The sequence below is a fragment of the Lepidochelys kempii genome, chromosome 10 (assembly GCF_965140285.1).
Source record: "Lepidochelys kempii isolate rLepKem1 chromosome 10, rLepKem1.hap1, whole genome shotgun sequence".
Classification (NCBI taxonomy): domain Eukaryota; kingdom Metazoa; phylum Chordata; order Testudines; family Cheloniidae; genus Lepidochelys; species Lepidochelys kempii.
Genome location: NC_136389.1, coordinates 31,154,305 through 31,167,120, shown reverse-complemented (window position 1 = coordinate 31,167,120; position 12,816 = coordinate 31,154,305). Strand labels below are relative to the sequence as shown.

At 47.2% G+C, this 12,816-nt stretch overlaps 1 protein-coding gene across 9 annotated transcripts in view; it reads right to left on the bottom strand.

Annotated features, from left to right (window-relative positions):
* GSG1L (GSG1 like) overlaps positions 1–12,816 on the bottom strand; it is a 139,089-nt gene that overhangs the window by 35,849 nt on the left and 90,424 nt on the right. Inside the window, exon 7 of one of the 9 annotated variants that reach the window (XM_073362639.2) lies at positions 2,727–2,767. The exons of the other annotated variants lie outside the window; for them this stretch is intronic. Coding sequence (XP_073218740.1) covers positions 2,727–2,767 — 41 coding nt within the window. The remainder of the gene's footprint in view (positions 1–2,726; positions 2,768–12,816) is intronic. 9 annotated transcript variants of the gene reach the window in all.

Below are 12,816 nucleotides of genomic sequence, written 5' to 3'. Positions count from 1 at the left end.
ACTGAAAGACTATGTACCTGTGAATAGTTTGCAATTCAGCTTGATGAGACAGCTGATGTTGGTACTGCAACACAGTTATTAGTTTTTGTTCATTATGTTTGGCTGGGGGACATTTTGGAAGATTTTCTTTTTTGTCAGGAGTTACCAGAATGGACAACAGGTTAGGAAATAGTCAAATTATTGGATGATTTCATTAAAGCTCAATTGCTGAATTGGGAGAAGTGCATTGCTGTTTGCAGAGACTGTGCTGCTGCTCTGACAGACAATAGGAATAGTGTTGTAGAAAGAATACAAGCCGCAAACCCACAGGTAATTGTAACTCATTGTACGTTGCATTGCCAGGCCCTTGCATCAAAGAGAATGGAATCCAAAGTACATGATATGCTAAATGTAGCTGTGACAGTTGTGAATTTTATAAAGTCCTGGCCTTGGAATTCACACCGTTTTTGCAAAGCTGTGTTTAGAAATTGGTGCAGGATATGACAAATTATTGTTTCATGCGGAAGGGTGTTTGCTATCTCGCAGCAGAATGTTGGAAAGAGTTTTTGAGCTTCACAAAGAGCTGCTGGGTTTGCTTTCTGGGCACAATCCCAAGATCGCTGCAAACTTTTCTGACCTGATATGGATTGTGACATTATTAACTGGTTGAATGCGCTGAACCCGTCCACACAAGGGGGCAATACAACCATACTTGAGGTGAGTGACAAGACTGCAGCATTTCGGAAGAAAGTAGAGATTTGGCAAACTAATGGAATCTCTGATGTGCTTTTGCTACTGACAGATTTTCTCGGTACTAGCAGCATGACAATTGACTGTGTGAGAGACAGGATCATTGCTCACCTTTCAACTTTGGCAGAGTACATCAGTGTTTACTTTAAAAATATAAACTGGAAGGAATATGATTGGGTTTGGGATCCGTTTTCAACTCTTACTATGTCATACTATGCTGTTTGAGTGGAAAAGCAGACTAGGAGCTGCTCGAACTCTCCTGTGACCGTACACTGAAAATTAAGTTTCAGGAACAGACTCGTTGCCACTTTTGGCCCAGTTTTGGCCAACAGTTGCTGCAGAGTACCCGATTTTAGTTACAGAAGCAATGGAAGTGTGGCTACCTTTCCCAACAACATATATATGTGAAGCATCATTCTCTGCCATTACAGCTAGGAAGACAAAGTTCAGGTCCTGCCTGGAATTGGAGAATGATTTACATGTTTGCTTGTCAACCATCACACCAAGGATAGACAGACTCTGCAGTAAGACGCAGGCACACCCATCTCACTGATGTCTGTAAGTACTCTTACACGTCTTTTCTTAAAGCTAACAATACATGTTTATATGAAGTACACATATACTTCTGTCAATCACTTTCTCTGTTGGGGGGTCTATGATTAACTCTGCATTTGAAAAGGGGTCGGTCAACCAAAAAAACGATGCCTTAGAATATGTGCTAACTGCTTGTGCTAAACAAGTTCTTCTACCTGGCATTTTGCTATGATGCTGGGAGTACCTTTCCCAGCCCTGAAGAGGAGCTCTGTGGGGCTCAAAAGCTAGTCTCTCTCACCAACAGAGATTGGGCCAATAAAAGTTATTACCCCACACACCTTGATGCACCTTTATTATGGTCAGCCTCACTTCCCCGTGCAAAGGCTGTAGGAAATGGTCACCATTGTGACAGAAGGCCATGTTCAAATTCCTGTTGAAAGCAATGGGAGCTGACAGCCACTTCAAATAAAGAAATATTTACAAATTTGATGCCAGGAATCATGAGATTCCTTTAAAAGCCCCCAGCTAGGTAGGGTTGAGTTGCTGTGAGATTGGGGATGTGATGGGATGTCATTTGGGGGAATGTTCACATTTTTATTTCTGGGCTCTTGTTTATTTGAAATATTAACTGCAATGTCACATTAGTTGTGGTTTTTGCATTTCACATACAAAGGCTCACATTCCACTTTGCATGGGCAGCCTCAGCCTTCTACAGAAGCCAGGCCTGGGGAAGGTGAGCAGCATTTGGTCCTTCAGTGGGAAGGTCCATAAAACACAGAGAACATGCACAATGTTCAGCATGACATGCAAAAGTCAGACAAACATGCAGAATATTGTCTGGCAAGGTGGACACGTACAGCAGCCTTCATGTAATGCTGGGTCATTCCTCTCCCCCTCCATGAATTCTTTAGTAAAGAACCTTAAAGATGGGTCTGTCCATTTCATGCATTATTATATTATGCTGAAAACATGGTCCCTACACACTTCCCCAATGCTCAGCTATTGAGTCACTAAATGATAGCTGTGGCATTCTCAATAGTTTGAGCCCTGTGCAGTTCCACACGTGGATCTGGACCCTGCAAGTCATTGCATCAGGTTCAGGAAGGAGCACAAACATATTCTATTCCAGCAAAAGCAGTAGCGGGAAGCGTGTTGGGTGTGAGTAAGGAGTGAGCTTGCCCAGTACTGCACGCTTAGCCTTACTCTGCAGGCACACATGCTCCCTTGCCCCTAAAACAGGAGGGTGGACCAGGTTTTGGCTGAGGAGACAGGAGCTTAATAGAGCCAGTTGCCATTTTTTGAATGAAACATTTTTTTAGTTGAAAAATGGCCTTTTTTTTTCAGAAACAGATATTTTAAATAAAGGTTTTTGTTGGTTTACAATGCTCTGTTTTTTCAACAAAACTCCAAAATGAAAAACTTCCATTCCTTTGGCTTTTCAGATTTGGGTTTTTCTGTTTTACCTTTTTTCTGTCTTTTCTTCCATTCCTTTGCCCCTCCCCACCTTTCCAAGTAGCAAGTTGGAAAAAGGACAAATAAGAGGGAATGAGGGAACAATGTAGAACAAAAAAACAAACCAAACATTTCCAAATTGAAACAGTTTTAAATTGAAAATTTTAATGAACAATTTCAATCCATATTTTTAAATAAACCGGAACAGTCTCTGCAAAAGCTGTGGAACAAAAATGATTTGGAAATTGTCCAAATTTTTAAAGAAAGGCTTAAAACTGGATTCTTCTGAAAGTAAACTCTGGGCTCTGCGCCGTAATTCCCTCACACCACCGACCTGGCATAAGTGACTCAGCAGCCGCGTAGCTGCATTTGCTCACGTTTGGAAATGATCAGGTGCCTCTGTGTGCTGTTTGCTGGCTAGCCAAGACTTTGGGCATATGCGATACTTGGCCCATCAGACATAGCTTAAAGCAGCCAATCTGGTTCCAGTTTATGCAGTTGTGACCAATCAGAATTTGCAGTCAGCCTCACAGCACTTTGGCTGACTTTTGGCCCATGGAACCCCCACACTTGCAAAGTTGGGCAAGTCCACAATAGTTATTCTCAGGCTGAATTCCCTTAAAATGGGCCAGATCATGGCCCAGGCTATGTAGCTTCATGGGGCATACGGAGGAATCAAACACACCTCCCCAGGCTTATGCACTACTACAGCCATGGAGGGGCAAGTAGGAGATTCATAGGAGCTGCAACTATTTGGCGCCCAGTGCTTAAAGCCATGAACCAAGACCCTTGCACATCAGAATACACTGGGAGGCCAGCACTGGGAATAGCACTGCTGACACCTAAAAACATAGATCAAGGCTGCTTGTTACTGCTCTTGTCCCAGCATGGTACTGCCTTTTCAGAGGCATAATTTATTCCTTCCTGCGTAAGAACTGCTTTTTAATGCACGATTCACCCTCTTAGGACACCACTAGTTTAAGGTAGAATTAGCAAGCACCTACTCTCAGCCTGCCACAGCACCACAGTGGTTAGGAGTCCTCTAGACTCTGATGAGGTTTCGTTTATGAGGCCAGTTTTAAGTGTGTTAGCAGAATCATGAAGACTTTTCTGAGTGAAATTACCCACAAAAAGACCGAATCACACAATCAGTAGCACCTTTTATTTTAACACACACATCACAATTTTACTGCACAACAAGAGAGATTTGGAAAAGGTGTTGGCCAGTGTCCAATTGGTTGTAACAAATTCATTGCACAGACACTAAGGCACAGAGCCGTCCCTAGGGTAGGGCGAATTGGGGCGATTGCCCCGGGCCCTGCTCTCTGGGGGGGCCTGCAGAAGGCAGGCGGGGAAGTGAGCTGGAAGGCGGGTGGGTGGGCGAGCGGGGTCAGGAGGCGAACGAGGAGACAAGTGGCAGGCTGGCAGGAGGGTGGGGGGGATGAGGAGGAGCCCCCCTACGAGAACCTCCCTCTCCCCTCAGTGCCTCCTGCCCACCAGCGGGCTCCGCTGATCAGTGCTTCCCCCCTCCCTCTCAGGGCCTACCACTAATCACATGTTTTGCTCGTGGCGTCAGGAGGCGCTGGGGGGGAGGGGAGAGGAGCAATGCAGCGCCCTCAGGGGAGGGGGCGGAACTGGGTGAGGAAGAAGGGGTGTGGGCGGGAAGAGGTGAGGAGGGGAGGGGATGGGGCCTTGGGGGAAGGGGTGGAGCTGGGCCTGGGTGGAGCCAGGAGGGAGCCCCCTCCAGCAGATTAGAAACTCGGCGCCTATGTCCTGGGCCCCGCACCCCCTAGGGACAGCCCTGCTCAGGCAGTGATACATTTCACAGTAGGCGTCCTTGAACCCAGGACCCTCAGCCAGGTACGGTATAAATGTACAATCTTTAATTTGTACAGAACAAGAAGTCCCCGGTTTTAGATATCAGTGTACTAGAAAGTAACAAATGCACTGTGTTCTTTCCCAGATGAACTGGAATTCTGAAACCAGCCCCCCAGGAATGCTTTTACTCGCTATTACACTTGGCTCTACCGAGACAATGGCTTTCCTGTGGACTAAACCAGTGTTCATCTGGTGATGGCGCCCTGACATCCATGCTTAGCCCTCTAGTCTGGTTTATAGCCTTCTGTTGGTCCACCCTACACTCTGCTGTCTGGCTGCTTTCTTCTGAGCTAACATTGCTCCGTTATGGGTCTAAGTCCTCTAGTTTGGTCTCTTCTGAACTGTTCCATCCTCTTGGCTGCCTGTGTTCCTGTCTAGTTATTTGGCCTTTTCCTCCAACTCCAAAGCATAGGTCCCTAGCACCTGAGCTAAAGGAGAATGTTTGTTACCTGGAGTAGAACTAGGGATTACACTTGTGGGTGACACCCCACCCCTATATTTGGGTAGCCTGACATTTCATCCAGAACAGTGCAATAATAACATGGATACAGCAGGTAGTAGGTTGTAACCTTCCATCACACCCTTGTCCTCTCCTGTTGGAAGGTTCTTGCTGTTTTCACCCTGATTGTAGTATCCCCTTCAGGATCCTGGGCTCTCAATAAGTTACTGAAGAAGAGCCAGATTCTTTCTTGGGTCAAGATCTGCCCAGCACATTTGTGGGGAGGCGCAGAACAGGAAGTGGGGAGGGTGCTGTCAGAGGGCAAGTTACTGCTTGTTGATTCTCTGTATGGTACTATCCCTGCCCCAGCTGCAGTTCAAGTTAGAGCAGCCACGAGGAAGTTCCAAGCTATGCCAGCTGGCAATTGGCCCCAAGACATCATCTGCCAGCTGGGAACAGTCAGAAGGCAGCATGCTCCGGCCATGCCACCTCCCCACCCCAACACCCCCTGACATGGCCTTTGATTCAGCAGCTCAATGGAATGGCAAAAGCACTGACTGCTTGCTCTGCAGTCGCTGATAAAGTGCAGGTGGTGAATCTGCTAAGCAGAGCAGGGCACTGGATCTGCCCTGTGGCTGGTGTGGCTTCAGCCCTTCTCCCTAGACACGTGCAGGCCCTGGCTGCTCTTTGATGGGGCACTGACTGAGGGACATGTGGATCGGATGGAGAGTCACCTTTGGGACAGATTTCAGAGTAGCAGCTGTGTTAGTCTGTATCTGCAAAAAGAAAAGGAGTACTTGTGGCACCTTAGAGGCTAACACATTTATTTGAGCATAAGTTTTCGTGAGCTACAGCTCACTTCATGCATCTGATGAAGTGAGCTGTAACTCACGAAAGCTTATGCTCAAATAAATTTGTTAGACTCTAAGGTGCCACAAGTACTCCTTTTCTCTTTGGGACAGAGACCATCTTTCTCTGTGCTTGCAGAGTGCCTGGTGCGGGGGGGGGGGGGAGGAGGGGTGCTGGTCCATAGTTGGGGTCCCTAGGTACTACCACAAAGAAATAATAATTAATGCAACCACTTTCCCTATTTGCTGTCTTGAACTGTCTGTCTGACTGGTGCCTCAAGAATTTAATAGTTATTTGTTTGCTTCATTTGATGCTAAAGAAACAATTTTTGCCCTGATGCACACAAAACCAGCACCAATACTGCACAGGCAAATAGAAAACCAAGCAAAAAACAAGCACTAAAACCACAAAAACAAGCGAAAGAGCAGGCACATGCAGCTAGATTTTCAAAAGAACGCATCACCTAACAGAGCTGACCCTGAGCTTTATTGAAAAGCTGGCCCAAAACCAGCTTGCGAAAGCATATGAAAGATCAAGAATGACTCACACTATGCTCGTCTGGCTAAAGCAGAGGATGGGGAGTCAGAAGATCAATGCTGATGCTCCGACTGACGTCACTTGTGACCTGGGAGAAATCACTGACCTGCTCGCCCTGTTTCCCTAGCTGTAAAATAGCGATAATGATACTTGGCTGCCTCACAGGGTTATGAGGCTTAAAGCTCACAATGGCTGACTTTCGTGGAGCTCTGCGTGTGACATTTAACGCAGATTATTTAATGGGATAGTTTGCGTATTTGCAACTAACTGGCATATAACAGCAAACTCTGGCTTTAAAAAAATGGTGTGGATTTAGTACTCATGCACAGCCTGGTGAACAAAGTCCTTGGTTTGTCTACAGAGCAGTGTCCGGGCGAGCTGCCCAAACAATGCACTGTCAGCCCGGCTCACAGGTAACAGTCTGTCTCTGTGGCCCGTGGCTTCACTGCTGAGTCTGCCAATCAGCACAAAGTGTAATTATGTGGTGTGGGAGCTGGAACTGAACACCTCCTGCAAAGACATCTGATCTAGGGGACTGAGACAGCCATTAGAGAGGAACAACTTTTAATCCCTCCTGAGCTGGGCTGGTTACAGACTGGTGACTGACAGGCAAAAGGCTGAAGCCCATTAGCAATGGCTTGAGGCATCCAGTTCATTAATAAATCCACTGTTGCTGACTCTGGAGCACCAACAGCCTAAAGGTGCACTGAACTGCAAAGCTAGTGACCTGAAAGTTGAGTCTCAGCTGTTCCACCGTGGGCGCTGCTATTTCTTTACTTTTCACAATCTTTATTATAAGCCAAGACCTGATATTGGAACCTTGGGGGGTAACTGTCATCCGCCCACTTCGGATAAGATAACTGAGAGCGTGCAGATTTGGGAATAGATCCCGAGTTCTCTAATATAACAGAGTCAAGTCCCAAACACTTTGCCACACAGCCTTGTATGGAAGGGACATGGCAGATTAGGTGTGTCTGTATCCAGGTTTAAATAGAGTGTCTCTGTGTCACCCTCTAGTGGCTAGTCAACATATACAAATGTCTGACTACTCTGCTCCATCTGGCTCTTCAGCTCAAGAGGTAGATACTCATACTTGGACATCCAGCAGTTTGGATTCATTCCTCATAGACAACTCAAACAGACTTGTTACATTTGCTAGGCTGTCTGTAACCACTAGCTTACAATCTCCTCTTCAGCCAGAAAGAGAAACCAAGAAACCTGCCAGTGGCCACCCAGTGTCCCACCACTGTCTGACAAATACTTGTTTAACGCACTGGCAATGGATGTGTTCTGGCTCCCTCTATGGGCTATATCCACATAAGAGGATAACAGCATATTTTTCTCCTCACTGGTTTCTCTTTAAGCGTCAGTAGAAGAGGTTTATGCTGTGGATCTGAAGGTTGTGTATGCGAATCTGGCTGATGACACATGCGTGAAATACAATAGGTAGATGTATTACAGTTAGTATAAGGACCCTGGAGTAATTGATGGAAGGATTTTCTGTTGCAAGATGTATTTAGCAGTGAATTTGGGTGTTGTGTTAATATTGTTTTACTGTTGCATTTGAATTTGGGGTAGTTGGCGCTGTCCCTTTAAGAATAGGATTTGGCTTATTGAGCATACACTCAAGAAGAGCCGTGTTTGAGAGACTGTGCTGGTGTGACTAGACCGGGGCAGACTCTGCATGTGTCAGTTCGAAAAGGTCATGGTTTGATCAGATAAATGTGTCTTTCCAGAAAGCAGCCTCACTTTCGCAGGTGTCACTTTAGCACGTATGGAAACTGGATGCTCCAGGGTGTTGCTATTGCTATAGAGCCTTTCACCTGCAGGTCACCACCATGAGTCCTGCCCAGGAATGGTTCCCCTCTAATGGCTCCCTGTGTGGGATGAAATTGATGAGTGCTAGTTCCCGCTCCTATGTCACGAACACCCCATTATAGTTTGCACTAGAATGTTGCCTCTTCAGGACAGACTGTCTTTCTCGCTGCATTTGTACAGCACCTAGCACAGTGGGGCCCTGATCTCAGATGGGTTCTCTAGTGAAAGAACCTGCAGCAGGGGCTGGAAATTGCCGGAGTTCCATGGGTGGGGGCATGCCAATAATTGGAGGACAGACCGGAAAATATTATTTAATCATTTTGTAAAATCTCATTCTATTTGGGCCACTCTCGTGATGTTTTAGGGTCTGGCTCATGATTTTTGAACTTTTGGGGTTGGTGTTACTGGAAATTAGCTTGAAGAAATGAATCTCAACTGGAGCAGTGAAACTCTGGCTAGGCCGAGAGGCAAATGACATCACAAAAACATCACTACAGCCAACCAATTAGCTTTTCTCGCTGCTGAACACTGTGTGAAATAAGGATGGTTGTGGGAACCTGCTATTATTATGTAACAGGAAACACTGGAGGATTATCTCATGTCTGCACCCTCAATGGACATGATGGGATCCCACTTACTTATAGAGAACGGACATAGCCAGCAGCTGAGAGACACTCACCAGAAAGGCACTTTCACACCTATTATCCCCAGTTCCAGCCACAACCTGTGAGCCACTAGTGCAACTCTTTTCATCAGCAGTACCGTGGCCTAGCGGCACACCACAAGACCTTGCTGGCTGGCTGTTTGCCACCAAACCTTGGCCATAACAGTTTTACATTTTCTGTCTCTGACCAGGTGCTGTGAGTGAATCCCTGCACCAAGACCAGCGGGGTGGGGGTGCAAGGGAGGTGAGATCACTGGGAGCGTTTCTCCATCCCCAGTGCCTCGGCCCGAAGCCCAGGCACAACCACGGGACTTGGGCTCTGGGAATGGTCTTTGTGGCAATGGTTGCTCTAGTCTCCTCAAAGGGAACGGGGAGGCATGGGGCTATGGCCCACGCTGCCTCCCTTCCACACAGGCCCACCAAGCTCCCCTTGGAAAGGACAGCTGCTGCGGCCTTGGAGGGAGAGGCAGAGTGGCTCCTGGAGTTCCAGTTCTCATTCATGGGAAGTGGCTGAACCCTGAAGGGCTACAATTGAGCTCTATGAGCCAGATCCTCGGCTGATGTAAATCAGCATGGCTCTGCTGATTTCAATGAAGCTACTTCAATTTACACCAACTCAGGATCTGGCCTGTATGTTTATATCATTTCACTGTTGTGAGCGGAATGGTTATGGTGGGCTATGTTCCCTGTATCACAATCAATACCACTAACCCACAACATTTCCTGAGGATGCTGTGACAGGAGATTGTACCAGAAGGAGTCTCTCATTTGCTGAAGGGAGATATTACTGAATGTGTTACTCCCACTTGCATTCACTGTTTTCATTTGTTCACACCAAGAGCCCCTCCTCCATCTGCTGCTACAGAGTGTGACAGCCTGCTTGTGGGCTGGTTAGCCTTATGCGGGGAGTCAGAATGAGAAGCTGGATTTGGGAGCACGAGCTTCACAAACTGGATTTCCCAGTGTGATTAAAACAAGACACAAAAGATTACAGGCAGTAACTCAGGCCTCCAGAATAGCCTTGCTCTGTTTGTACTTAAATCCAGCTCTGGGTGTAAAAATCAGCATGAAAACAGATTCCAGAGTAGCAATATGTTCTTTCTGAGAAACTGTGCAAGACTAAATACAGAGGGCCAGATCGTCAGCTGGTATAACTCAGTGCAGTGCCATTTCCATCAATGGAGCTAGCCAGTTTACACCTGCTGAAGATTTGGCCCAGACTGAGTGAATTGCAATCTGGCAGTGTGGCTCTGGAAATATACAGAATAGCACTTAAAATGCTAGTAAAGGGAAAGTCTAGGAGTAGGAGCTAAACAGAACACCGTTTGCCTCAAAAGACAAAGGTCCTGCTGTTTAGGTGAGAAATGAGGTTTTAAATGTGGCTTGGGGAAGAGTTAAGCAGCTTACTGCCTCATTCGGGGAGCATTGTGCTAAACAGATCTACGGTCTCAACGGGTGTATTTTGGTGAAAGGAAATGATGCAAAAGTTAATGTTCCAGAGAAAGCAATTCCAAAATGCCGTGATGCGAAGCCAGTGTCTGGCTCATGGAGAAAGAGCCAAGATCCAGACATTCAAGGAGCTGGAGAATGGAGATGCAAACCCTGGGCATACAGTGGGTGAGCTTTGTCCTCCGTGTGTGGAACTCAGACACTGAGGCATGAATTTATGGGAATTATGAAATGGCAATTAATCGCTGCTTGGACATAGAGCAATAACTAATTCTCAGGATTTATTTCCAATGTTAACAGAAAGAAGTACATTTTCAAGGTAAGATTTGACTGATGCCATAGTGCTGTCATTGGTGCTTATCAACATTACCAAACTGCAAGCTTTCCTCGAAATAATAAAGGCGCATGGGCCATTCGTTGTTTGCTTGTTCATGTTTTAAGCTTCCGGAGTGTCTTGTAAAGAGTGAAAACTATGAGTGGTCACAGGGGCACCAGAAAGCATCTAACTAACCAAGGCCTAATTTTCGAAGGCATTTTGGTGCCTAATGAAGCAGACAGGGGCTTGTAGCAGGGCGAGCTCTGCTCCTGCCTTTTTGCACCCCAGAAACCGGCTCAGACTCTACTGGCTGTGTGTCTACCATGCCATTGGAGTTCCCTCCGCCAACGCCTTCAGAGGCCTGTGCAACAGTCTACTGTCGATGTGGCCTATGCTTTAGACTAGTGGTCCCCACATATTTTTCCTCACACATTACCTTACCCTTGTCTGACTCCCCCCTCCCCCCCAGAGCAGGGGCTGGGAAGGGGCTGCGGCTTGGGGGTGGGGTAGGGTGGGGATGCAGACAGGGGTAAGGGGGCTGAGGCTGGGGCCACAGCTGGGGGCAGGGCCAGGAGTGGAGCCCTTGGCGCAGAGCCCCGGGCGCAGAGCCTGCAGCCAGGACACCGGGTGCGGGGCTGGCAGCGGAATGCAGGACTGGGAGTGGGGCCCCAGGCACAGGGCCAGAAGCGGAGCTGGGTGGCACTCCCTCCCCACCCGCTGTGGGGGCTGGCCCAAGTCCCAGCCACGCCCCCACCCTGAACATTCCTTCGTGCCCATTGAGCGGGGTGTGCCCCGCAGTTTGGGGACCTCTGCTTTAGACCATCTCCTCAGTACCAGAGGGGAGCAGAGATCGCTCTCCCCTAAGGCTTGGCTCGCCCCTATTCCTTTCTCCCCCCGCATCTCCTTCCTCTGCCTCTTTAACAGGCTTGAGCTGATGGACTAATTGGCTCATTAGCTCCCCAAGACCACCAGCTTTCATTACTGAATTACCTTTAATTATCAGCTTTCTTGTGGGGGACGGGGGAATAATTGGTGACAGAGTGCAGGCTCACATCTTAACTCCCTGCGCTCTGTGTTAGGGCCTAGTGGGATTTCAAAGTGCTTAATCGTGTTAGGCCTAAGTCTGCTTTAGGAAACTAGGGAGACAAAGTGGGTGAGGTGATGTCTTTTATTGGACCAACTTCTGCTGGTGAGAGACACAAGCTTTCAAGTCACACTGAGCTCTTTTTTAAGTCTGGGAAAGGTACTCTGAGTGTCACAGCTAAATGCAAGGTTGAACCGACACGGCCACAACTACACTGCATACAACATTAGGAAACTAGGGACTTCTGAAAATCCCACTAACCTCTTATCTGCTTCTCTAGGCATCTAAATACTGTTGAACACTGGGACAAAGTAACTCAACCTGCACTGTGGAGTGTTAGTGCATTTTGATGCTGAGTTGGGGTTTGTGGCACATTTCTTGTCAGAAGGGAGGCTCTAATCTCCAGACAGAGACTGACAGATGGCAAGGAGAAGCTCAGTGCATTTGTGTCACACCCCATAAAACGTCTGACAGGGGTTTGGCATACAGCAAGAAAGGGGAGTTGGATACAACCTTTGTAGTAATGAAATTCTACAAATTCCTCTCTATATGGTAGAAAACTTACTTGGATAAACCTTTTCCCCAGTGATTAGAAGCCAGGCCTGGGGTAACATCTGTCACTGCTGACAGTGCAGAGCTAGTCTTTGAGACTGGTATTCTGGTTTCTCTTGCAAAGTTAATAGGTAAGGCTTTTCCAAGTTCTTTGAAAAGTTCCTGATAGTATTATATTTATTCCAAGGATCATCCTTAGCATCTCTGGGTTTGCTCATCCATTCTTTGTTGGTAACTCATGTTTTTAATCGGAGTAAATAGTTGGGGCTTTGTATTCCCATTTCCTCAGAGTAACATTGCTGTGACATGCATGGCTGCCCAGATCCCTTACCTAGTTCAGAATGCTGTTAGTCAGAAGGTTAAGTCATTCCCCCACCACTTGGCCGCCTCCTTCTCAGAGCACAGGGACTGGTAGCAGCAGCTGCCACTGGCATGGCCGGAGCAAAACACAGCGCTGAGCAACCTCTTCTTGCTCTGGTTGGAACTGGTGGACTCTCTCCATCCTGTTCCCCTCC